The 26,776-nt window shown below is 46.9% G+C and overlaps 1 protein-coding gene across 23 annotated transcripts in view; it reads right to left on the bottom strand.

Annotated features, from left to right (window-relative positions):
- Positions 1 to 26,776, bottom strand: part of celf2 (cugbp, Elav-like family member 2) — a 201,959-nt gene that overhangs the window by 120,286 nt on the left and 54,897 nt on the right. For 6 of the 23 annotated variants that reach the window (XM_037121498.1, XM_037121514.1, XM_037121504.1 and 3 more), the window contains exon 1: positions 13,057 to 13,235. The exons of the other annotated variants lie outside the window; for them this stretch is intronic. In XM_037121498.1, the coding sequence (XP_036977393.1) occupies positions 13,057 to 13,133 (77 nt within the window). In that variant the 5' untranslated portion in view covers positions 13,134 to 13,235. Of the gene's footprint in view, positions 1 to 13,056; positions 13,236 to 26,776 lie in introns of those variants that run through there. 23 annotated transcript variants of the gene reach the window in all.

Raw genomic sequence — 26,776 nt, 5'->3', positions numbered from 1 at the left:
ATAGAGGTTGAAGAGGCCATTCTCCTCTCCCCCGCCTCGCGCTGCGTTATTACAGAGCGTGGCACCGGCGGGGCGACACATGCATGAGCAGCCACGCACCGGCTCACACATCCATCTGAAGGAATAAAGCCCTAAAACGCGGGCAGATGTTGGTGTTTTCATCCGCAGGAATGGCCTCTCCCCTCGGTTTTTTCTCAGCCTCTTGTTCCCTCTCTCGCGGCTGAAAAGGCTTAGGCCAACGGGAATCAATGGCTCAAAAGACACCTCATGTTTCGGCTTCTCAGTGGCAAATTACAGTGCCCTCGCCTAAGCGGCGGCGTTTGAAGGAGCAGAATCACTCTGTTTTCTCACTTCTTTGAAAAAGGGAACTTGGCTGTTTGGAGGGGGAGCAGGGAGCCGATGGTGGCTTCGGTGGGGGCGTTATTGTCACGCAATGCTCCGACTTCTGTCGGTCACTGCGCCGTGAGATTCAGCCGATATCCCCACCTATGCCAATTCACCTGGGGGGGAGGCGGCGACACACACCGAGCGCAGACTATCACCCACACCGCGTGAAAGTGTTTGTGCACAGAGAGAAATCACTTGCTGAACTGAAAAGCCGAATAGAAGAGACAAGCGCTGGTTTCTGCACGCTCTGCTGATCCATTACAGCTGCCTGTTCACTCAAACCTTCGTCTAAAGATGGGAAGGGCACCATCACAATCCCTCCCCGCCCCCTGCAGGATGAACGCCAGCGAGGGGGAGTGGCTAATGTTGGAAATATAACACATGTTTTTTGAAGCCCCACACACCCACACAGTATCCCCGGGCAGCAGCGACGCTCTAATTTCATACAGTATCTACTCTGCACCCACACACACTCCACTCATCCCCCACCATCACCTGTCGCATGGCGTGCATAGGGTACATACATGTGTCCATACGATACCAGCTCAGCGTGCCATACGACAGGAAGCCCTTAAAGAGGCCCCACAGCGAGGGGGGAGGCAAATACATCAGTCCACCATTATGAAGCTAATAGTGGCACTTTACTGACAAGGACTAATCACTGGCGCGGCGTCGTTCATGCCTGAAATGATGACATTTCCCTCAAGTTTCCCTTTAGCGTAAAAAGGTTGAAACCTACTTCTCTTCACAGGTCTGCAGATTTCACAGGGAGTAGAGTGGTAATTACCAACATTCCTCTCCCAGTTTCCTCAATAATTTATTGAAGATGACCCCAGCATGATTCAATCGTAACGTCTTGCGTTGTTCCCCGTGTACAGCTGGTATTTTTCTTACTTCAAGACTTCTGAATCACCTGAGATCAGCACAGAAAAGTTCTTAGAAATCGAGCTGCAGCGACTCACTGACAGGAAGCTGGACAAAAACCAGTTGGAGGTTTCCTGGAAATTGCATTGTGGGAAATTACCAATGATTTATAAACTGCTTCTAGGAAAACAGCAGAATAATGTCACAAAACAATTTTGTGGTAATTCTCAGTAAATCACTAACATGTTGCTTGGTGATTACCACCTACTAAATTCAAGATATGAAAAAGGGAAATGTGAAACATTCTGGGACTAACGGTGAGACGTCGTGGGGTTATAATTCATTAATAAATGTACTGAAATTAAATTCTAATTGGAATTACAGTCTTTAAACCTTTAACAGGTCTGACTCAGAAGGTTCAAAACAGTGTTTCAGCCTCATGTGAGCCAAACTCTGAGGCAAGTGCACATTTAGTTGAACCAAATTGACTTAATCTGAGGACATGAAGTCGTCACGAGTTATGATTTTCCACACGCGACGACTTAAAAGCGTAGTTAATTTGCTCATATTTATCAATCTGGGTTCTCAAAAGATGAACTCCTCTGCACATATGAGACATTTTTAAGACTACAAATAACCAGTTGCTGCAGAAATGCTACAGGAGTTAAACTACGAGGTTTTCAACAAGTTCCCTCCTCTCCTTGGAAGCTCCCGTCATCGATAACCCTCGTGGTAAAAAGACAACACTGACAACTTTACCCTATCACCTGCCGGGCTTCGCACATTTTTATTTTTATTTTTTTTTAAATATTACAGATATTTCTTGCCGTGAAATTGGCCAATTTGAAAGATATTGAATATCAGCACAAAATATCAGCAGTCAGCAGCTTCAACCTGAAATACTTGGCATCGTTTCCTGCCTTTTAAAAGCCCATTGAACCCTACGGCAGCGAGGTAAATGGGAGTGAGGGAGGAAGGGAGGAAGAGGAGGGAGGGAGGGAGGGAGAGGAGGGAGGTGAGGCCAATTGGATTTCAGCAGGATGTAGGAGTGGAAGCACGGACTGAGGGATGGGAGGAATTCTGCGGCATAAAGGGGAGGATAAATTAAAAAGTGGAAATGTGGGGCTGAATGGATGGATTTGGATGAAGGGCAGATAAATGACGGTTTAAATGGATGATTGGTGGCATGGGCACACCGAGAGCGACTGTGTGTGTGTGTGTGTGTGTGTGCTCTCCAGAGGTGCAGATTAGATCACTGTTATGACTGCACAAGCCCTCAGGACACGGCAGATAAACATCAACAGATAACCTACACATTTATTCCCACCTCTGCATGCACCATCCTCACTTCCTGCCTCTGTTTCCTCTCCTCTGGTGCACACTTCCTCCCCACCTCCCTCCTCATCCATTCGCCGCCACCAATTCTTCCCTGTTGTTGTTGTTTTTTTTTAATCCATCTCTCTTTTCTTTTCTCTGCCCTCTCTAACTACATCTAAGAGTCCCGGGGCGGTGCACTAGATCACGCTTCTCAATAAACCCGTCAAGCTTCTCCTCTGCAGCCCCCATCTCCCTTTAGCTTTCCGAAACACAATAACAGCAAACTCCGAGCGCCCCTCCCAACAATACTCCCATCGATCACTTCGCTATCTGGAACACACACATCTATCACTACCGGGGCGTTTACCACAAGCTTGTCGCTCGCTGAAGGCCCTATTGCTCCGCTCTATATAGCTCTGCTAATGTTTTCATATCGCAGACCCTCAAATAGACGAACTGCGTGCCCCAAATATTCCAATTTTGATGTTCAGGAAACATCATTAGTGGAGAAAATGTGCTTTTCTTTATGGGCTCAGTTGCTTTCGCCTGTACAAGAGAAAGAACATATTATAGAGCAATTTCTAAGAAATTATACTCACAAACTGAAGGACAGTCGACAACAGAGCCGTGTTACATGCAGCCAGCTTCTGCAGTTCAGTCCATTCACACCCTGCAGTATTGATCAGTTTGAGTAGTGTCCAAACTATCACTTTCCCCAGTGAGCCAAAGAAGACACTCTCCCCGAAAGTGGCCCACGCCTGGCAAAGATTATGATCCAACACCTGCCAAAAGTTGAGCAGACTGCTGCCAAGAAAAACAGCACCAGTACTGCATCTACAACAGAAGACTCTTCTCTCAACTGAGTCCCAGATCTGGTCCAGATTATGATCCACTGCCGGATAAAACGCTGGGCAGAGTGCTCCTGTCCCGAGGGACCAATACAACACCTGACGAAGAAGAAGACACTTGTCCCAACGTACCTCCTTTCAACCGAGGCAGTTCAAGGTGTGCACCAACATTTTACCAATGTTGACTAAAGACTTATTCACATTTTAGGCTGCAGGTGGCATTATCCTGTTTAAGGACCAAATCAAAGACCTCATGACCAACATTTTTTAAAAACCAGAGCCAGCTTAGCGTGTTTTGACTCATCCAAAGGTGGTCTGAGGTCTTGTCACGTTTGGGTGCCAAAACCAGGAGCAACACTTGTAAAGAGTCCATGTAGTCTGTCACAGTTTGTCCTGGCAAAAGCAAACTGGGTCATAGGTTGAACCGACTCTGAACCAACACTAGCACTTGTCCAGGACCAGAACTTGGTTCGCTTTGGCCAAAAAGGGGGCAACAGAGGCCCAAATCTGACACAGATTGAGTCCTGCTGAGAAAACACTGCGTCTGTAAGCCGTATCTGGGCTGGAGGAGTAAAGCTGCTGTACATATTTTATACCAGTTTCTCGTGATGTATTCTCATGTAAATTTAAACATTTTCTTTCTAACTTTAAAGTCTTTGCTCGCATCTTACGTAAGATTACACTTGATTTATCTTGGCAGCTGCTGCAGCTTCACATCTGATCTAATTCAAACGACCCGTGTTAGCATGCAACGCTACGAGAGCTAACCGGACGGCGGGAGGGGGGGGGAGAATCTTTTTGGCGTCTATGTTGACATTATTTGACCAAAAGTGCTGATCTCTTAACTCCATTTTGCTTCCCAAGACTTCCGTGATCTGTTTGGTGGAGAGAGGAAAGAGAAAAGGGAACTGTTGTGGTCCAGCGAGAGGAGAGATGGAGAGAAAGAAATACCTGTAACAGAGAGATCGTGCAGAGTCGGACTCCACAGGGAAGAAAGAGGCAGGTCGGGCAGAGACGAGCAGCAGCTCTCTGACATCCTGTTTGTGCCCCCCCGCCCTCCCGTTTGCATTACGATTCATTCTCGGTGCGAGTCAAGGTTAGACCTGACAGCTCTGCAGCTGTGTATGGATATGTGTGTGTGTTTTTTATTGTGTATGTGTGCTCACGTGTGCGTTTTGCAGCACCCATACAAAACAGATGGAGGTGGGGGGGGGGGAGATGGAAATGAAGAGAGTCAGACGGAGACCAGACAGAGAGATTTATCGGTGGGAAGTGAAGTCTCTGCTTCGTCGATGAGGCTGGGCGGCACCCTGAGGTTTTGGGTGGAAGAGTCAGATTAATCCCTCATGCATGGCTGGAGGTTTGATTCCTAGTTAGATCCCATTATAAGGTCAGGCCGGAAGGTTTTCCGAGGCTAATGGGATGTTGTAATCTTAATTTTTTTTTTTACGTCTTTTCACTTGAATATCTAATCAAAAGAAAGACGAGTAATTAATGTTTGTGTCAGTTCTTTTTTTTTGGGACCTTCTGACCCTAAATATGAGTAGTTTTTACTGCAGCTTTTATTTTTGTGAGCGATATAGCTCATTAAATATCAGGGTTACAAGAAGAGGTTTATATAGACACCGTTTATGGCCCAGTTCTTTCAATCCGTCCACTCCATGCTAGTTTATGCTCAACTTTTAAAGGTTAGCCGAGGAATAAATGGAACATTAATGGACAGTTCGACCCCATCGCATCAAATAATCTTTTCCTATCTCGTACACTATCAAACAGATAACCCAGTTTCCACCAGGGCCCAAGAACCTGCAGGTTTCCATTTCAAACACTTCACCAGCTCATTGAAGTGAACCCCACTACCACCTCCTGCAAGCACTGGAAGACACATAAAAGAAGTAATTATCATTCGTGAAATTAAAGTTTAGCTTGCACAGTGATATTACTCGCAATGCTGACTTGTTCTGAACAAATAAAACCAGAGTGGGATTGTAAACAGACAGAGGGGGGAAATGAAGTTGAACTTCATCATCCAAGGAAAAAAAAAAAAAAAAGAAAAGAAAAACACTTCGCAGCACTGGTCACGCTGCTTGTTTGACAAGTGAGAGATGCCACCGAAAATAACCAATTAGCACCAGAGACTGAGACAAAATCAAACAGTAAGGACACAGAGGATTATCTCTAACAGCTGCTGAAGTGTCTGCACTGAAATCCAGTGTATGATTTGTACTGCTGGAGCTGCTCTGCACGCCGATGGCAGGTGGCTCTGCCCTTTCTGTGACCTTTGAAGACCATCTGATCGCAGCCTTGAAGTTTTTTTTTGTTTTTTTTTTTCCTCTTCTGCTGTCTAATGTCACCGGGCCGGCTCTCACGTGGTCTGACAGTTGCACTCATGCAAGCTAACCAGCCCAGCGAGTCACTGCTAAAGCCCGGTGTGAGCGTTTTGCATAAGAGAAAAGTTTGAAGGCCAGAGGTGATTAGCAGACTTGAATACCAGGAACTGGGATGCCAGTAACCGTTTTCCCAGGTTGGACTGTGTGTGTGTGTATGTACTGAGGATGAGGAAGGACTCTGAAAAGTCAATTTAACAGAAACAGAACTTGATCAATTTATCTGTTAACTGCAAAATTGCCACAAAAGATAAACGCAACTGTTGGATTTGCGGATTCGGAAAGTCAGGTACATTGATGGATGCAGTCAACCCCGATTCCTTAAGTTGGAAGGGTGTGATGGGAGTATTTTAGTGCAGAAAGCATTTTGTTTCAAGCAGACTGAGCACTTGAAGCAAAATAAACGTAACTTCCAGGACAAAGATAGTTGCGTCTCATCCCCAGATCATTAAATACTGACACTTACACCCGAGCTGTCGACTGGAAGTGTCAGAAATGTGACGATCTGCAGATGAGACTCAACTATTCTCGTCTAGGAAGTTCCAGGTTTTCCTTCCCTGAAGATGCGTGTAATGATAAATACAGTACATCTCAACAAAACACAACATATGTGAAAAAAGGTGACGAATGAAAGTGAAAGTTTGATGGTAAAATTCAGCCGAGAAATCACACTTCCTCAGGAACAGAGCGATATATTTATGGCGAAGCAATAATTTTTTAAAACCACAGTAAAACCCTCAACCCTGGCGACTAGTGAATAATATCGCCGACTAATGCAGGTAAGTCTATCCCTCGCTGTAATTCTGATGGCTCTTTTAGCTGAACAAGAGCCTCAGTCCACGAATGTTGCTCCTAATCCAAATTCCTCTCCTTCTCCACAATAATGAGCTCCTCTCAGACTCAAGAGTTGACAGAGGTAAAGCATTTAGCACGCTTGAATGGAGAAAGAAGGGAGAGAGTGGGAGTGCAGAGAGAAAAGAGAGGAAGATACAGGCCAAAGAGGGATAAAGCGAGGGATGGGTGGTGGTGGTGGTGGTGGTGGAGAGGAAGAGAGAAGGGGTAGAAAAAAATCTACTGAGACATGCATGAGGTAAGCTCTCCCTCTGGCAAGGAGTAAAGCCGCTGCACACTACCAATGCAATGGCTGACTATTGAGGATGAGAGGAAAGAAAAGGAAGGAAAGGGAAGAAGAAGAAGAAGAAGAAGAAGAAGAAGAAGAAGAAGAAGAAGAAGAAGGGGAGAGGGAGAGGGAAGGGGTGGTGCAGAGGAGAGATATTCATAAACCAAGAGAAGAAGAGAGATCATCGTTGTGTTTTCTTAGTCTCTCAGGATTCAGTTATTTTTCTGGCCGTCACCACAGCCCAGGGACACGATGTGAACAACGTGGAGAGGCTGTGTTTGTGTTCGCCTGGGTGTGTACCTGTGTGTGTGTCTGTGTGTGTCACATGATGTGTATTCTGCGTATTTATGTGGGTGGTAATGTGTGTGTGCAGCTCTGAGAGCATGTGCATGCTTCATTCGTTTTCAAGGCCAAGTGATGAAACGCTCCCCTCAGAAAAACAAGAGGACTCACACACACACACACACACACACAGACACACACTCACAAACAAAAATACACTCTTTGCACAACTCCATTCACAAGGTAAAGTGTGCGTTACGTGTGTGTGTGTGTCTACTTGACTCGAATAAGTGAACCAAAGGAGCTGGAGAGTAATGTAACAACGTGCTCGGCAGAAAGGAGAAGAAGAAGAATAAGATTGAGAAGCTAACACTCAACTAAAAACATTCCCGAGGAGTCAAATCAATTAATCAGTCAAACGGACAGAGACGAGAAAGACGCGCTGAGATGAAAACAAGTTTTTCAGGCCTTGAGCACAACATGGCTGACGGAGTAATCAGACCGGTCGAGTGTTCATCAGCTGCGACCTGTTAGCGAAAGTCCTGCTCCACTAACATCCGTAACTTACTGAGTTTTTGATTCTGCTTCTCTGAAAAGCTTCAAAATGTGGCACAGCCGTCCTGAATAAGCAGAACTTGAAGACCTTGTGTTGTTAATCATCAGGACATTCAACAATTACTCCAGTTAGCATCCTCTCGCTACGGCTCTTTTTGGACATCTTGTTGAAACCCCCCTGTTGATATTCTACGCTAAATTAAATCTACTACTGGGTGAGTAGAAGTTAACCTTGTCATTGTAACCAGGAAATAATACAAAATAATTCCTGTTGAACTGAATAACTCCAATCATTTTAAGCCAGTGAAATACTTTCAAGGCTAAACGGGGCCTGTGGCTCTCGAATGCGGACTCGCTTGTTCAGTGGTGGATAAGTTAACAGGCAGACGTTTTGAAGATAAGATGTCCAACTGTTATGTTATCGTTTTGCAGATATATCTACTGAAATTAGCATGCTAATCAGCTAGCCACAGAGCTCTTTAAATACAGTAGCGTGATAGATTCTGGCGTTAGCAGGCCTGAACACACCTCCACCTCTCTGCACAATTACGACGTACGAAGGTGCTTGTTGACCCCATCACGCGTACCGCGGCACGTACCTGCTCTCAAGACACAACCACACCCCCTCCGTGCACACACACACACACACACATCCACACGGAGACCTCAGACACGTGGTCGTGATATATCACCACCTACACACGGCGGTGTCAGCCGCAGACAACTGCTCCTGAGCCCCGGCGCAGCAGAAGACATTCATCATTATGACAACATTCGCGACACACATACACACATTGAGAGAAAGCGACATAAAACAACGTTGCAGCTGGTGATGCGTGAAGACGACTCCATCACATCGTACATCACACATACTGTACATGTCCCACCACCACCACCACCACCACCACCACCACCGCCGCCGCCGCCTAAATAACAATATTATGAACGAAAACAATCACAACAGAAGATGACGGAGGGCTTCCTCTACTGTCGCCGATGTGTATCTCGAATGAAAAGGCCTCTTTTCTCTCTGAGTTTCTCCAGAGGAAGATAAAAACCATCATCATCATCACCACCACTGATTCTCCCTTTTCTCCCTCCCTCTCATTTTCTCTTAATCTCCAACATCAGGTAAGAACACAATTCAAAATCCGACCTGCTGCCGCCCGTCCAGGGAGTCGTACGCTGTCAAACCATCACTCCTCCTCCTCCTCCTCCTCCTCTCTCATTCACACCTTTTTTCCTCCACCTTCAAATCTCCACTCCCAGTTTCCCCATGCCAATTTTCACCCTCATCTCTTCTTCTTCTTCTTTCTCACTTCTTGGATTAGTCGGATCATCTATACTAGCCAGAAATTAGCCACAGAGTGTTCTCTGTCGTCTGCGTAAAGATTTATTGGAGGCGTTTTTTTTCTCTTTTGTGTTTACTTGTTTAACGTGCGATCGATTGACTTAATTGATCGTGCGAGGCTCTTAACCTGAATCGGATCTGTATCGGACTGATCTGATGGGGATCTTGAAGGATTTGTTCGTCGTTACTGGAGCCAGAAATTAAAAATAGACGCTAAAAAACAAAAACAGGTAAAACGATGTGATGTGCTGAAGTCAAACTCAGGAGCTGATTTAGTGAGTTTGACCGAAACCTTTTATAATTAACATTATTTTACATATAAAGCGCTGATAAAATATTTTTGATGATTTGTTTTGATTAATTACAGCAGGGAATGTCTTAATTTCTGTGATTCTTGTGATCGCCGGATAGCAATTTTCCCTCTAATGTGTCCGATGCTAAATTATTTTTTAAATGTTTTCATTGATGTCTTGATGAAATGTGTTTTTTTTTCAAAAAGCTGACAAGTGCAACTGGTTAAGTTAAGCCTCAAAACATTCAAAATTCCAACAAAATGTGTGTTTTTTGTTCTTTAATCAGCGAACTGCGCTTATTACCAGGCAGATACCAGGCCTCGTATATATATTTCTCACGAGAAACCACTATGTTGTCCGTCACAGGAATCCTTTCAGCTGTTGGCTTTGTGATTTGTGTTCAGGGGGGTTCAGGAAGGGGAAGTGAAGGGAGGGATGAGTGGAGGAGGAGGAGGAGGTCGTTAAAGAAATGTCAGATATACATTTTCCCCTCTGAGAGAGGAGCAAGTGGGTAGAGTCTTTGTCGGCGGTCGGGCTTGTGTACACACTTGGCAGGAATGTGGCGTTTCTCGAGCATCATCGCGAGTCTGTCTGGTGTCTTTTCCCCCCCGCTGCATGCAGTGTACTTGTTAAAGTTAGCGACCTCGTGTTCTCGTTTGCTCGGATTTTGGCTACGTTTTCACACACACAAAACAAAAAAATCAGTGCTAAACGCCGTCCCTCCTCCTCCTCTTCCTCTTCCTCTTCCTCCTCCTCCGACCCCTGGAGAAGCTTACAGTCTCGCAGCAGATGGGGATTCAACGCAGAGTCGGAAAAGGAGGTGAGGGGGGTCGCATATTTCCCAGAGAGCGACCAGAGTGGAGGCTTCGGGGTCGGAGCGGGAGGCCGGAGGTCCTGCTCCGCTTTTTTTTTTTGTTGTTGTTTTTTTTTCCCACTTTACCCTCTCCTCATGTCTCCAGCTCCTGATGGGGCTGGATGGAGGGAGATTAGACTGTTAGTTCCACTTAGTTCTCATATGATCTCAGCTAATATTTGTCAAGTCTGATGTTGTCGGGAGAGAGAGAGGGAGGAGGAGGAGGAGGAGGAGGAGGAGGAGGGTCGCTACAGGAAGCAGGGAATGCAGCCAGTTCCAGACGTAGATACGCTCGTGAGGGAACTGCGACCGGAGAGAGAATCTCTTAAAAGGAAGTTAAAGGAGGAGGAGGGTCGCTGGCATGAATACAGATATTTACACAGCTGCTGGGATAGTAGTGCTGTTAAAATACAACGTCTAAATCAAAAAAAGAGCCGTCTCTGGTGAGCTGAACGGCCCCCGGCTCGAGAGGCGTGTTCGCGTAAATATAAAGTGTCATCCGGTTCAACCTGTCCGCCTCCTCGACCGGCCCGGTGCGAGCGCACAGGTAGGCCTGTGTAATGCCGGGCGACACATAATTCATGAATTCTGTGAGATGTACCGGTGATGCAGGACGTCCACCACCACCTCCCCTCGCCGCCGCCGCCGCTCGCACCGCCAGATCCGATGACACTGATTAATGAAGCCGCCTCTCATCACTGGAGCATCTGGAGTAATAGACTGCGTGGTGAGTCAGGTGAGAGTCCGACACGCTCGCCGCGGTCCAAACCTTTTCTTATTCCAGCATCTGTTGGTTCTTTACAGTGATGTTATGCTACTGAATTGCTACTGTGACACTCCTGTAATAACCTTGAAGTCGTTATCGCTTATCGATCTCCTCGACTGGATAATAAGCGGATCAATATTTGCCCCTTACCCTGGATTCAGAGGGAGCGTCGGGGGGAGAGCGGCTGAACGTTTCAGTCTCGTCTGCCTGATTATTGATTATTCAAATGATGTTTTGTGTGATTCCCAATCTGCTGCCCTGATTTGACTCTTGGCTTGGAAACCAAAAGAACCAGAACCATCCGCCTCGCTTACAGCGCTTTACAGATCCTAAACGGGACTTAATGGATTATTTGTCAGCTGTTAAATCATTTTAAAGATTTCTCTATGTCAGTGTTTGTCTGTAGATATTAACGTTTTATTTAAATATAAACATCATTTCTGTAAAATTACAATCTCAGTAGTTTCTCCATCCACGCGGGGTTGTCAACCAGGCGTCTTTGCCTTTTACAGTATGATTTAGGGATCGATCGATCGATCGTCGGCTGCCTTCACGATCGATTTATCGTTAGTAACATATGAAACACGCTGCAGCATTTTGACTGACGCGATCGACGTCTGGTGTAAAATCAGAGTCGGCTCCATCAGGAGCTGCAAGAACGGATAAAGTAAACATGAAGTTATTGATTTTTCAATGAAATAACGACTTCTTTTCAATTGCAAGACTCCCGTTTAGTGGCTTTTTGCACCAACTGGCAACCAAATCCTGTGTTATATTTAGATATGTTGTTACTCTTTGACGCGTCCGTCTCTGATCGTCTTTTAAATCGGTTCACGGCGATCAATCGGCCCGCGATGAATCCTCGACACCCCTGGCGTGATCGGCGATTCGAGTGTTTCGCGGCACGTTAACTTAGAGGCGGCGTGATGCTCGACGATGGCTTCATCTCCTGACGTAACATGTTTCTGTCATATCAGGACAGTGTCCTTAAACGTCCTGCATGATGAGGCTGCACACACACACACACACACACACACACACATTCCTCTACACCAGAAGTTAAGTGCATCATCTGAACATTTTCACAAACTGCACGATGGAAAGGAAGAAAAGAAGACCTTCACATGGAGAGGAAGAGGAAGTCTGTGCATGTTTCTCTCTGCTGGAGGAAAAAGAAGAAGAAGATGATCCATCAACAAGCAGGAGCTGTGAGCTGAGGGGACATAAGTGGGACATGCACTGAGGAAGAGGAGGAGGAGGAGGAGGAGGAACGCATGACCATGATGTGGGGATGAAAACCTCCCTTTGTGTCTCTGCTCCGGAGTTTTTTTTTTTTTTTTGTTTTAACTGAATTACAGCTAAATCCAATCCGAGCACACGGGACAGCAGTCATACGTGCATTCCTGCGTGTCTCCGCACAGCCTCCTCTCCTGTCTCTGCTCCGGCTCACTTAAATCAGCCTCATGTGACTCACATCGCTCCTTCCTCTCTCTCTCTCTCTGTCTTTCTTTCTTTCTTTCCTTCCCACCCTGCGCTTTTTTTTTTCTTCTCTCGAATGGAGAGCTCGGCTCCTGTGCGCTCCCAGCAGCCGGGGCTGCACGGTCCCGAGCCCCGCCGTCGCTCCTCCTGCTCCTCCTGCTCCTCCAGCAGAGACCCGGACGGAGACAGTCTGATGGGCGGCTGCTTGCAAATCATCCGAACGCGCTCCGAGTCTCTCTCCCGCAACACGCAGCAGATAACACCGCTCCATAAAGACGGAGGTTTATTCACGGCGGCGCGCGTTAATTCCCCCATAATGGCGCTCATTCATCACCATCCTGTCTATAGCTGCTGATAACAGCTCCCCCCGGGCGCTGCTGCCGATCCTCCAAATCTATCGACGCATATTAATCCCAACAAGCCAACAACAACTAACACAGTGCAACACATATGTATCTGAACGGCCGCGGACCCGATGGTTCCGCTCACATTTCCACATCGGACAGCTGCTTTTCAGGAGGAGTGCGGGAAGAAAAAAAGAGGGAATAACTCACATTCTGTCTCCGGGAACGAGCAGCCGGCTCTCCACCATCATATCGGGCAGAAAATCCAGATTGTAGGATGAAGTCATGTTGCCTGTCCGCTGCCCTGTGTATGTATGTATGTGTGTGTGTGTGTGTGTGTGTGGGTACAGTACGCTGTGTGTGTGTAAATGTGAGTGTGTATAAGTGTGTGTGCGCCTCCGCCGCCTGATAAATAAAGGAGCGTCGCGCTCGTCCCCCCCTCCAAAAACAAAAAAAAAAAAAAAAAAAAAAAAAAACTGCGCCTGGCCGCGGAGACGGAGAGGGACAGGTGCAGGAGCCGAGGCCTCCCCACAGGCAAGTGTGTAGCCGAGCAGCACACACTCTTGTCCGCATCCAGCAGTTGTCACATTCTCCTCCTCCGCTCCTCCATTCGCTTTTTTTTTTCTTTTTTCTCTTCTCCTTCTCCTTCCCTCCCTTCCGCCGGTCCTGTCTGAAAAATCCGCTCTGCAACAGCGCAACTGACGGACTGAGTGCCGGAGAGAGCCAGGTGCCGAGCCCGGGGAGGCGTGGCGCGCAGCGCTGCAGCTGATCTTTAACTGTTCGGGCTCCTCAGCCGCGGAGGCGCTTCATTTATTTTATTTTATTTTTAAATATTTTTTTAACCAGTGCGTAACCACCTTAATCCACATATTCACCCTTAATAATAAAAATACAACCGAGATCCTTCTTCATTCAACATGGTGATGAAGGTGTCTGGATGGATTTTATTCTCCAGCAGACAGTTTTTTTTTTTTGGGAGGGGGGGGATGTTTTATTTTGAAGGGGCAGATACCTTTAAATTTCATCTCAGGTTGTTAAAGCAATCAGAAGCTTCGTAGCTCTTTGAAATGCAGGTTTGCATCTGACATTTGTGTGATTCGCTGCATGTCTCTACAACCTGGCTGCATCGGTTAAGCCACTGACCACCGTTCGCTACTGCGTTTCAACATTTATAAGCGTGGAACCCATATTTTTGACAACGTTTCGGCATCTGTACCATGAAAAGTAGGAGGCAATTTACAGCCATATTTGTGGCGACCAAAAAAAAAAAAGATGGAAAGATATTTTTACATAATGTTCGAACTTTTTTGTGTTTTGTTACGTTTGTCTGTCTAAAGTCTGCGTACGTTTAGGCACCAAAAACACTTGGTTAGGGTTTGGAAAATATCATGTTTGTCTGCAAGTTATTCCCAACATCTTATCTGAGACGTCGGGAAAATTCCCGTCCATGTTTGTGCCGACCAAACCAGGTACTTTTAAGCCCAAACAAACCCGAACAGAGTTGGTTTTGTGCCTAAACCTTAACCAGAGTTTAACCACAGCGTCGCCAGAAGACAACATCGAAAATGTAACCAAAAGAAATGTAAAGTTCAACACATTTGTGGTTTTTAAAGAAACGTTCATTAATTCTAAGGATTGAACTGGTTTTATTAACAGTCAGTCTGGGTTTTCAAACGTCATACTCGTGCATCATAACTCACAGATACCGCCCACACCGACTCATCCCCCTCGTGCCCCTTTTTATTTATTTATTTTTATAATTCCGGGCTATTTTTGCTCCTGAATGCCTTCCAAACACGTCGCACACGTGATGATTCAGAGCCCATAAAATGCAGCGACTGTTAGAAGAGACGTGCTTCGGCGTGGCACCCCGTCAGGTGATTTACAAGCAAATGAGCTGGCCGAATTTGGCGAGGTGAAAATTACGCGTGGGGAATAGCCGGGTAATAATGAACCAGCCCGTAATTTGCTGCAAAAACTTGCTGACTCTATTTAACGGCGCGTTAATTGTGTGGATCCAGTTTGCCTCCCCTGTGGAACCGGAGCGGTCCTGAACGCACCCCTGTGCAGCGCGTCTACCAGGCTGCCCCACTTCCTCCTCCTCCTCCTCCGTAGGAGAAAAGAGAGGAGGCACTCCAGTAAAATAATGAGCCTCTCTTAGACGGAGAGAGAGGCGGCTCTCTGGGGGAAGAATATGAGTATCTGGGTCAATGGGAAAAAAAAAATAAATAAAAAATGTGCTCAGTGTGCACACGTACAGCAGGGTAAGTATATGGCGTGGGTGGGACTTGGCCCGCGGCGCTGCTCGTGGGTCAGCTTGCATGTTTACTTGCAAGGACCGAGGTCGGATACGGACGGGGGAAGGCTGATCCGACATCAGTGCCTCGGGGCGTGGCGGCGTCCCAGGAGAGGGGACGACGCTGCCACGTTTCACCGCACTTGACCCAAGAACGAGGAGTTCGTACGGGACGTTATTTAACCAACTGCTGCATCATAATCAGCTGCGTTCCCGTCGCGGGGATTTTTCAGGCCTGAGTTGATGCTCATCGGCTGCGGCTCAGATGACGGCTCATCACCCGAATCTAACACGCTTTGTGCGCTGACAGCAGCGGCACACGAGGCAACGTTTGCCCGCTTGATGTCCGACAGATTTTTCGAGATGCCGACTTGTTTTTTACGCAAACGGCGAGCACAAAAGATCCTTCCCGGCCTCACAGAATCATGTTTGCAAGTTACTCCTACGGACTCTCGGCATGCAGATTCTAGCTAATTAAACTTAATTTATCTGTTAAACAATAAAAAAGCTTGTTTCTTATAAAGCTGCAACTGATGTAATGCTCATTAAGTGTAATACATGATTTACAAAACATTTCATTGTTTGTTAACAGTGAAATAAGGTCACCTGAAGATGAATCCTTCTGATTATGAACTCTATATTCAGCGTTTATTAATGGCAGTTATTATGAAATGTTGCTGCCCCCGTTACCTCGGATAAGCCACAGATTTCATATCAGTAGGTTGATCAAATACTGCCATGAAATGTGCTGATACCGTGTTCTGGTTCTAGATATCAGGCTCAGTATCGCTGGTTATGTAACCTGGGTGAACCGACCCTGGAAGAGCAGGAGACTCCAACCCAATCACCAGAATAATGGCGGTTTGGAAAAGGTCGTGTTTTGGCTGAAAAAAACCTGGTTTTGTTGACGCAAAGATGACGGCAAATAATCCCCAACATCACGTAGAAAACATCCGGTTTTGTTGTCTTAAACACAGCGGCAAAAAGTCTTAATGTGTCATTAAAATTATCAGTGTTTGGACTCAAAGATGGCTGATAAAATGTACGGACCGGTCTTGAACAGTATTATGATGCGCACTGTTCTCACCCTAAACCCGACCCGTGTTTGTCGTTTCCACAAAACACACAACCCACAAACATTTTTCTTTCCGGGTGAACACCAACCGCATCACAGCTGAGAACAACGCCGCGTGCTGCAACCACATAAGAGACTTTAATGATAATCACCGCTGAATAACGCGGGCGATGATACGCGGTGTGTTGTGAAGCCGAGCGTCCGTGTTCTGCCAAACGCTTTACGAGCACCTGTCTCTCCACGTGCTGCGAAAACACGCGGCCGGGTGGGCTGGAACTCCATTCTCGTGTTCGTCTGCTGAACAATCCTGCAATCAAATCTCCTCCTTTAACCTCGAATTCCCTTTCCTCCTGCGCGTCCAAACAAAAAAACCCTGCATACATCCATTAATGAAACATCCAACGTGCTTTGTTAGCATGTGTGCAGCTACATATTCTGCAGTTTTTGGGGGCAGATGATTGAATGAAGGATGTTTTTCAAAAGACAAGGCCTGGAGGTGATGACTCTGTAGAGGACCCTTTCATGCTAAAGGTAGTGTTGAGAGCGAGATCTGTGGAGGATAAATGCTCGCCTCTTGTCCTCCAGCGTAACAATGGCGCGTTGCATACGTTGATGGAGGAAGGCTCAGGTTGCAGCCTTGGACCTTGAGATGCTTACTGACACGAGCTGAATGAATTCGCTCATAAATGAGGACGGAAACATGTTTATCTGTCGGTCTCTGATGTTCCTTTACCTGCCTTTAACGGATTCACGTGAAAACGTTAAGATGTTTTTTTTTTTGAAGGCATGATTGTCAGAGAACTGTTTAAAAACGCTGAGGCTGAAGTGACGTCTTTGTCCCGAAACCCCAAAGATATCCAGTTTAAAAGACGAGACGAGATGTTTGTTTTTATCTTGATAAATTTCAGCAATCGGAGCCGTTGATTAGTTTTTGTGACTAGATTCATTCCACTAATAATTTCAGCACTCGTGGTCATCTTGAGAAATGACAAGATGTTTTTTTCAGCAACACTCTCGCGGGCAGTAATATCTTGTTGCGCCTCTGTTGCTGAAGCTGAAATTAGGACGTCTTTAAAAGACACAAAAAAACACAGATTTTGTCCATATCTGACAAATTTGTCCTTTAAACCCGGAATCCCAGTTTCAGCCTAGAAGTCAGACACATCTGCTCAGTCGACCCCTCGAACCTTCAGCCCTCTTGAACATCACCTGCGCCTCGTTTCTACAAGCTCAGGAACGTTTCGAAGCGACGGACGGATATACACAAACTTCTGGCAACGGCAATCTGTCTACAAGGACGCGACAACGATGGTACGAAGCAACACCGGCTTGACACAGAAACGTCAAAAGGAAGACGAAGAGAGGGCCTCTCCAGGTACCTGAGAGAGACACACCTGGTATCGGATAGAGAGGGGAGCTTCTGACCGGGATCTCTGGAGGTCCCTTGTCGACAGATCCTTCATGTCGAGGTGTCAGACATGTTGCCACTGTATCTAACACGATAAAACTAAGACGTACACGTCTGTGACACGCCGTAAGAAGCCTGTGTTGGCTCAGGGTTGTCTTACGCTGCGTTGTGCCGTGTTTTCACCCTGTTGTTGCTGTTTTTGTTCAGCTGTTTTCCCAGCCTCACCCATCACCTCGCCCCGTCTCCTCCATCGCTTCACCCTAGGGCCTCCATGTTTCTCCCAGATCCCGCTCGTGGCAAGGTCTGCCTCTGCCCTCGCTCGCTCTCCTCACTTTTGTCTTTCTCGCCTCTTCTCTCTGTCTAGTTATTTCTGTCTTCTCTCTACGCCTTCATCTCTCACCTCGGGCTTCGGGGGGGGGGGGGTCTCAGCTGCCCGAACAATACAAATCGATCATTTAGAAAGGAGGAGAGGGGAGGGAGGAGGAGGAGGAGGAGGAGGAGGAGGAGACGGATGGGGTGAAGAGGAAGAAAGAAAGACAAAGAGGCAGGACCCAAAAAAACCCAGAGAAAATTAAAAAAAGGAGCCACGATGTTTCCCATCAGACTCCGTAAACTATCACCCAGGACTCTCTGTGCTTCCTGCCTCGCCATCTCACCCCAAAGGAGAGGATTCTGGGTAGCTGATGGCGCCGGCTTTTCACACGTGAATATTTAATGACGGGCCTCATGAATAATTCAGAAAAGCAAGCAGCTGCGTTTGAGCCTAAGTGGACATGTGAGGAGCCCGAAACCAGACGGACCCTGACTGCTACCGTTCATCCTCATCGCTCCAAAGAAGAAGAAAAAAAAACTCCCACAAAAAAACCCACATTTTGATCAGTGCGTACTTCCTCTCTTACACATGTGTGTGTGTTTCTCAGATGAATCGCTTACTAAATGAAAAAAGGATGATAAGAGGAGTCTCAGTCTGCTCCAGTCTCTCCTCTCTCCTGCTTTTTTTTCTTCTTCTGTCAGGCGCAGAAGCACCAAAACAAAAAAACAAAAAAAAAATAGAGACGGAGTGGACGGATCCTCCCCCACATCTCTCCCCGGCGCTCTCTCCATCACTCTCCCTGCCACTCACTGTTCAAATCTCATTCCCATATTTTCTCCAGCCCTCCTCCATTTTCATGCTTTCACCCATCTCCTCCATCTCTCTCTCCCTCCCTCCCCCTCTCTCTCTTCTTCTTCTTCTTCTTCTCTCTGTCGGCGTGTTATCGGTCACTGCTGGACTCCGGTTAGGACACCGTGTTCCAGTTAACGTGGATCGCAGCTCCACCTGTGGGGCTGCAGCCCTCCCGATGTTCGCTGACCCGTTTCGGATGCGTTCTGACACGACGTGCACACACACACAACAGCGGCTGGACTGACATATCCAGCTCAGCGCTGCTTTTATTTTGTTATGAATTGTCTATTTTCATCGGATCAGCGGAAACGTTCTGAGTTAATATCAACCAACGGCACCTTCCAGGCAAGAAAAGATCAGCATCTGGAGTTCAGTCTTAGCTGGGAATGCCACGTATTATTATTCTAAGGTTGAGAGCAGCTACTCGGCGATGGCATCGCTTGGCACGCGAGGCGTAGTAAACATGGACAGGGACAGATATTGGGACTTGGTTCTGCAATTGAAATGAAGGTTTTTGCTAATAATACACAGCAAAATGTGTGTGTGAGAGAGACGTGACAAAGTGACTTAAACAATCCATCAATGATCAAACTGGTTGGTGATTAATGTTCTTTCAAAGGACCCAAACTGAGCTGTTTCGTGGATGTGTTTTGTCTCTCCACTTGGTTTTCTTGTTATTAACGTTAAAGCTGTATATGTATTGATGTTTTTTCAGCCTCGAAGGTTCCCGTCTTGTTATTAGTGACATAAACAAGAAATATTACAAGTCAAGCAGTTCACATTTGCATTGTATGTAAGCACAGGTGTACAGACAACAATAATCTAGAATAGTTTTCAATCGTCAGGATACAAAAAAATCTCTGCAAACCATTTAAACGTTCACATTTGTATCACAGGCGTAGGAGTCGTATTGACATTTGAACAATAACTGTCATGTCAAACCAGCGATCGTGTTGTTGAGTCTGTTTCAACTTTTGTAAACGTGACATGAGCTGAAACATGATCTTCTTCTAACCCTAACCAAGTGGTTTTTGTGCCTGAACCCAACAAGAGCACAAACACAGTGTTGTAACAACCTAAAAGTAGAAAATCGAACCTAAAGAAATGTTCCCCGGTTTGTAGAATTGCCTACATTTAGAAAGTGAAAGTCTACATTTGAGATCTGGAGCTGTAAGATGCAACTTTTGTGCACAATCTAACTGGAAAGTGGATTTACGTACTAAAATCACGACTGACAAAGAGCACGTCCTGCTGAATTCGACATTATTTTCACAACTTCTGTGTGTCCAGTATGTGAGAAGCAGGATAAAGATTATAAAAGCCCAGCCAACACACACATTTACATGTAGACACACACCTACACACACACACACACACACACACAATCAGTGCTCCAGGACATTCTGATCAAGTCCAACACTGTCGAGCAAATACCTCCTGACCTGTTCACTGACCCTCACACTCTAATGTCTGCGCCGGTGGTCTCGACATGACTTAAAGTGTGGGTCTCTCTCTCTCTCTCTCTCTCTCTCGCACACACACACACACACACACATGAATACACACACACACACACACACACACACACACACACAAACACACTTGATGTCCTCTGCCCCTGAAGAGGCCTCCCGGCTATACTGCGCTGCTGTCTGCTAGTTTTAATGGTCTCTGCTAGACCGGACTGGACAAACGCTCGACCGCACTGAAGTAGAAACGTATCGCCGCCGTCGAGGGAGAAACCGAAATCTCCCAAACTCTCGACAAGATGGCTTCGCCCCGGGTTTTGGTTCTAGTGGCATGTTCTTCCGGGCTCATCAAGCAGAGTTTAGCTGCTTTTTTGTGGACTGTGGAGAGCTCTGAAGGTAACGTTTGCAGTTGTAACCTAAAAAAAAGTTGTATAAACATAGGAAATCTGACAAAAGATTAACATTTCACAGCTTCCTGATTAATCAAAAACTGTAAAGACAACGGAGAGCGATAACTCAGACGGACCTCGGAGCTTATTTCAACAACTGAGCGTCCCGTCCTGCACATGACATCGGAGGAAGATGGCCGCCGTGTGGCTGTGCTCTATTGTTCCCAGAAGGTATTAAAGCCTTTCACTTATTTAAAAACGCTTCCAAACTGTCTTTTTCTCCACAGTTTTGATCTGGATAGTGGCGGGAAATTAGAGGTGCCATACAGGAGATCTTCTTCTGTGGTCATGACAGAACATTTAGGCTTTGGGCCGAGCCGGCAGCTGTGGTTTGGGCCTCTCAAGTTTCTGAACCCTAACAAGGACGTTTTTGTGCCTAAATCCAACCGCACCATGACATGAAAGATGGAAAACTGGATAATAACTTGTGTTAATTGTGGCAGTTGGATTGAAAACAGTTTGATCGACAGACTGACGGATTCTCACTGAAGTTAAGGTACCTTTGTTTTAGGATTAGGGGCTGCAGGTGACATGGCTACCATGTCAACAAACACAGTTCAAGTCTGCGTTTCAGAATTTGTAAGCCTGACACTACATGATATTTTTAAGAAGACCTTCCAGCTGCATCTGTGGTGTCCAAAACAAGAATTTTAAACTAAAAAAATGATGTTTTCTGAACTCTAACCAAGAGAACAAAATGTATCCTGAAGAAGAGTAAACTTCTGTGCGGTTTTGTCAAAACGCATAAGTCCGGCGACCTTTCTCACTGAGGCTTTGCAGCTCCAAAAAAGATGGAGACTTTAACAAACAAAACTCCTTTAGATACGGAGCATTTGGTGTGTATTTTAATGGCAAAAGCTATATAAAAAAAAAACAAACTGTGTGAGATTTTCTGCCCTCTCCATCTCCAAAATGTCAACCAAGAAAAACAGCCAGGCTTTAAAATATTCCCCAGTAGAGCCACGCTGACCTCAAGCTATTTATTCAAACATTATAAGATTTTGAGGGTTATTCGACTTTTGGCAGCAAAACCTCGTCTCGTCTTCTTCATACTGATAGCAAAGTCAACTCGGGGTGCTGCCGCGCTCGCTTGGCGTCCGGCGACTTACGATCCTCTAACCCACTGCGGTGGATTGTGTAAGACGAGGTGGGAGCTGGGAAGAAAAAGCAATGTTTCATTACTCTTTACAGGGTTTAATTAGCCGTAGTAGTAGAAGAATAAAACTCCTAATGGAGCATTTAAGGGCCTGAGAATTGAAAAAAGTCGCCATATTTGTAGACGGAGGGCTCTGGCTCTTTTAGAGGAAGGTGTAAGGAACACACTAGTATAGTTCAGTCGCGACCTACGACGCGGCGTGACATTAATGCAGTTCTACTGAAGTGCACAGTAAACCTCCCAAAGCTGCTCTAAGTTGTGCACTCGGCGGTGATTTCTCCCCTCCTCGATGCAAATGGAGGGTGGAGGGATATTCTCCGGCCACTCAAAACACTGTACGCTCCACCTGCAGTGCATCGGAGCGCGCTCCAACTGTAATTGGCCATCGCATCGGTGACAGAGAGGCCCTCCATTCATCAGTCCTCCTCCCATCGTCTCCCCCCCCCTGCACCTTCCTCCTCGCCGCCAACGCCCCCCAACCCCCCCCCCCCCCCCGCTTTGCCTTCACCCCACCCAGCACCATCCTCACCCTCCCTCCCTCCCTCCACCTCTGTCCTCCTTCTCCTCCCTCTCCACCCTCCCCTCTCTGCTCCTTTTCCTCATTAAAGTGGGACCCAGGCAGTAGCGGTCACTGCCTCTCATTTATTTTCATTTGAAACTGGTGCAGCTCCACTGATCCTCTGGGGCTGCAGGAGAGAGAGCAGGATGGTGTCATTCTGATAACAACTGACACACACACACACACACACACACACACACACACACACACCGAACACACACACAGATGTACTGTACGTGCACACACTCCCTCTCACGCACAAGCTCTGAAAAATGGAGGATCACACATCTCCGGCACACACACACTGAATGGAAAGCAACCATTTGCAAATAGACATTGAAGCATGCACAAACACACACACACACTCACACACACACACACACACACAAGGAGGTGTATGCATCCGCCCGCAAATAGATGCACTTTCACACCCATTTCAATTCATTTCACGCACATATTCACACATTTCATGTACCTGCAAGCTCCCATGCTCTGTTCCCTCCCTCCTCTTTCACATATGCACCCTCACCCTTCTAAACTCCCCCCTACACCCACCACCTCCTCCACCTCCTCCACCTCCTCTCCTTGATTGTGTGATTGTGTGAAGGTGATGATAGCAGGGTGTGAATCAGGGGGACGATAAACCTGCGCCCATTGTCACCTGGATGATTGCGAGTATTGATCCGGCCCGGGCGTGCGGCGCACGTGTGCGAGCGCGAGTATTTTGCCGGCGCTGCCGTCACCTCCACGTTCACCCCTCCCCCCCCGCCGCCCTCCGCCCGCCCCACTTCCTGTACGTGTGTGTCCATGCATTGTATTAGAGTCGTGTCGAGAGCGGCCCTGCCTGACACTCTTTGATTGAAAAGGTGCTCGGCAGATTAAATCGTTGTAGCGGAGACGAGGTGCGCTCCCTTCGCCGGTGCTGCAACGGCTGGTTTAGCAGATTCGAGAAGGGCTCGGGAGGAGGAGGAGCGGGTGAGGACGGGGAGGGGGGGAGGCAGAGGCCGTTTTAACACCCATTTCCCTCACCCATCCGAGGAAACGGTAGCGATAGAAGCAGTGACTCTAAACCAACGGTCATATCTGTAATAGGAGGCTAATATCCTCCACACCATTAGAGAGGCACAATGTGTGGGGGTGAGTGGGAGGGGACGCTTGGTTTAACGGCCATCACACCCCGAGGACGCGGAGGAAGGGAAGGGGTAAGTGGAGGGGTGGAGCAAAAAGATGCCAACTCATGGAAGCTAAGTCTTCGTGGTCCCGCTGGAGTTATGAGTTATGATGTTCCAACTTTCACAGAGAACACCAAGTGCTGCACTTTCATTAAGGTGGAGGACTCGCGAGAGACAGATTGACAAAATCGAAGCAGCAGAGGCTGAAAAATCCTGACTTTTAGTCCCTCGTATGAGCCGACATCCAAACAAACCGGATCCCACAGCTTCCTGTTGTTAGACCCTCCTGACCTGGTGACAGCCGAGTCTTTTAAGCTCTGGTCGGTAATGCAACCTTTAAAAAAAAAAAAAAAAACATAACAGAAGACACGGCCTCAGCAGAAAACAAAACAGAGAACTGGTCTTCTTATTGAATTTAGGTGAGAGACGAACACGCTTAAATACTAGCTGCAGCTGCTGTTAGCTCTGTTAGCCGTGCATCTAGCAGTGTATGCTGGAGCCGGAGCTTGGGGGCTAGCCGGTTAGCATGCTAACATCAATAGACATCTCGTGGATTTTACACTTAATCTCCGTGATTGCCTTTTCTTCTGCTCCGCTATGAACCACTACAGATCTGAACGCCCTCAGATTAAAGCTGTAAGTTGCCGTTTTAAACTTCACAGCCACTGTTTCACTTCCTGTCCAGCGTGCCGGAGAAACAAACCCAGAATAATGAGAATGTCCTCTCTGACTGCACTATGCATTATTTACTTCTGCTGTATTGAATACTTCTGCACTACAAAAGGCATTTCCCTCTGATGTACGCCACCACATCAGCATCCCCCCCCAACACGCCAACCACACAGCCACTCTGCCGTCCTGCGCTTGGCGGCTAAACCTTCTGGAAAATTTCCCCCGTGTTTCTCGCTCGGAGCGACCGCTTGATGCAGAAACCGTTCAAAGTCATATTTTTCATCGGGAAATTGCAAATGGAGTGCACGCCTCAAAAAGCGGTTTCATTTGTCACCCAATGAAGCATTCACAGATCCAGTCAGTAAATTACGGTGCAATAAATTACTACCTGCAAACATCAATGAAATATGTTCACTCATTGCAAAAACAAGTCGACCCCAGCATGACTGTTTTTCATGATCAGGTGCGCAGTGAACGCTTGTCTCAATCTTTTTTTATGCAACAGGAAGGGGAGCGCAGACAGATTGGGACCGCTGGGAGCATCGCTGATGGCGGCTTTAAAATAAAAAACGTGAGATTTTTCCCAGAAGATGGAAAGAAAAGTTGGTCATCTCGACTGTTCGACCGTCTAATTTCTCCGACCGCTCCGTCTTCCTTCTCTTGTTTGTCGAGAACAAGACATGTATTCATTACCTTCTGCCCATCCATCATCCCTTCACGAGAAAAACGAGACAGACATGAATAAATAAAAAAAAAATAAATAAAGATACAAATTCAGGCACTGCCGAAAATGTCAGATCCTGGCTCGGTCGAGTGGTTACCTCTGGTCTTAATAAGCAGACCCACTCATCTATCTCTTTTTTGACTTTCAGGAATCAATTTTCAAAAAAAAAAAAAAAAATGTTTTTTAAAGGTCTTTCAGGTGAATGCCAGAAGAAATATGAATGAAAAACTTCATATCAAAAAGCCTTCAAAATATACGAGAATCAAGGTTTTCAAAGCCGCTGAAGACTCGCTGGATTATTTCTCTACAACATCACAAAGCTGTAGCGAAATAAGTAACGGTTTCATTGAGAAATACAGAGAAAAATGACCCAAAAATGATGCAAAACGTGCCAAAACAAACAAAAACAAATGCACAATCGGACTGATAACTGTGAGCTTATGTGTGTGCAGGAACCTGCAACTCAAGGAAAAAGTGCAGCAAAAATGTTTTCATGGACTTTAAAAACTTCAGGATGTCTGAATTTTATTAGCAGAAGCTTCAGAAGCGGCGCGGCAACGATGAGACAGTCCAACTCTTGACACCAAGGAAGAGAAAAAGAATATAAACGATACATATTCATGCACGTGTGGGCGGAATAATACAACAAAAATGTAAATTAGCTGAAGGGCAAACACAGCAACTGTATGATAAATACTGTATATAAATAAAAAAAAAAACACTAAGGAAACGCTGAGATGTATCCGTGATGTCAAAGGTGAGCGACACTGAACTGCTGGGTATTTGATTTAAAAAGCAGAGCGGGGAGAGAGAAGAAAGCTGCCTCCTAATATTTTCAGTTCTAACCCTCCTGTCCTGGACACAATGCTGCTAACAGAGCAGCAGCAGGAGGAGGAAGAGGAGGAGGAGGAAGAGGAGGAGGTTTGAATAGAGAGCGAGGACGACAACAGCAGCAACAACAAGTACAAGATGTTACACTCGACTGGGCGAACGGTCGCAGGTAAGCAGGGGAGAGACCTCCTCGCTAATCGAGCGGCGGCAGGGAGACGAAGAGCACCAGGTAGGAGGCGGCCGGCACCTGTACTTTGTTTAGCTCCTCCCGCCTCCACTCCACGGCGACGCCACGCCTCAGCTGGAGGGAGCGTACGAGGCCCTCTGGATTGATGCACGGAGGCAACATCTAGGTCAGGACCACGTGCACAGATGTGTGTGTGTTCCGGTGTGTGTGTGTGTGTGTGTGTGTACCTGGGCAGCAGCTCGTCAGTCCTCATGGATCCTGCAGGAGGGGGGCAGCACACGGCGTCCACACACACTCTCCCCGCAAAGCCAAGCTCGGACGAGTGCTCCAACATTACCGACCAGCGAGCTGCTCTCTCTCTCTCTCTCTCTCTCTCTCTCTCTCTCTCTCTCTCTTTCTTTCTTTCTTTCTTTCTGTTCTTGTCTTTTGCACCGAGCAGCCTCTCTTCGCCTTGTTCCTTGTTCCTCTCAGCCTCTCTGCCGTTGTTCCCTTTTCTCTCACGCAGAAACAAACTCGCCCTCCCCTCCCTCTTCCTCCTCCATCTCCCCCTCGTTCACTCCCTCTCCGTGTCTCTGGTAGAGCAGCAGAGCAGTGGAGACCCCGCTGGCTCGCCTAGCTGAAGTAATCCCCTGTGACAGCTCAGCTCATGTTGTTATGTTGTGGGCCTATTTGAGTCTAATACTACAGCTCTGGAACAGCCGAGCCCCAGTCCGGCTCTGGACTGCCTGCGAGGCCGCTGGGCCCGGCCCAGTCCGGCACAGCGCCAC

Source organism: Acanthopagrus latus, chromosome 14 (genome assembly GCF_904848185.1).
Source record: "Acanthopagrus latus isolate v.2019 chromosome 14, fAcaLat1.1, whole genome shotgun sequence".
NCBI classification, from domain to species: Eukaryota; Metazoa; Chordata; class Actinopteri; order Spariformes; family Sparidae; genus Acanthopagrus; species Acanthopagrus latus.
Note: the sequence above shows the minus strand (reverse complement) of the source record. Positions and strands in the feature narration are given on the sequence as shown.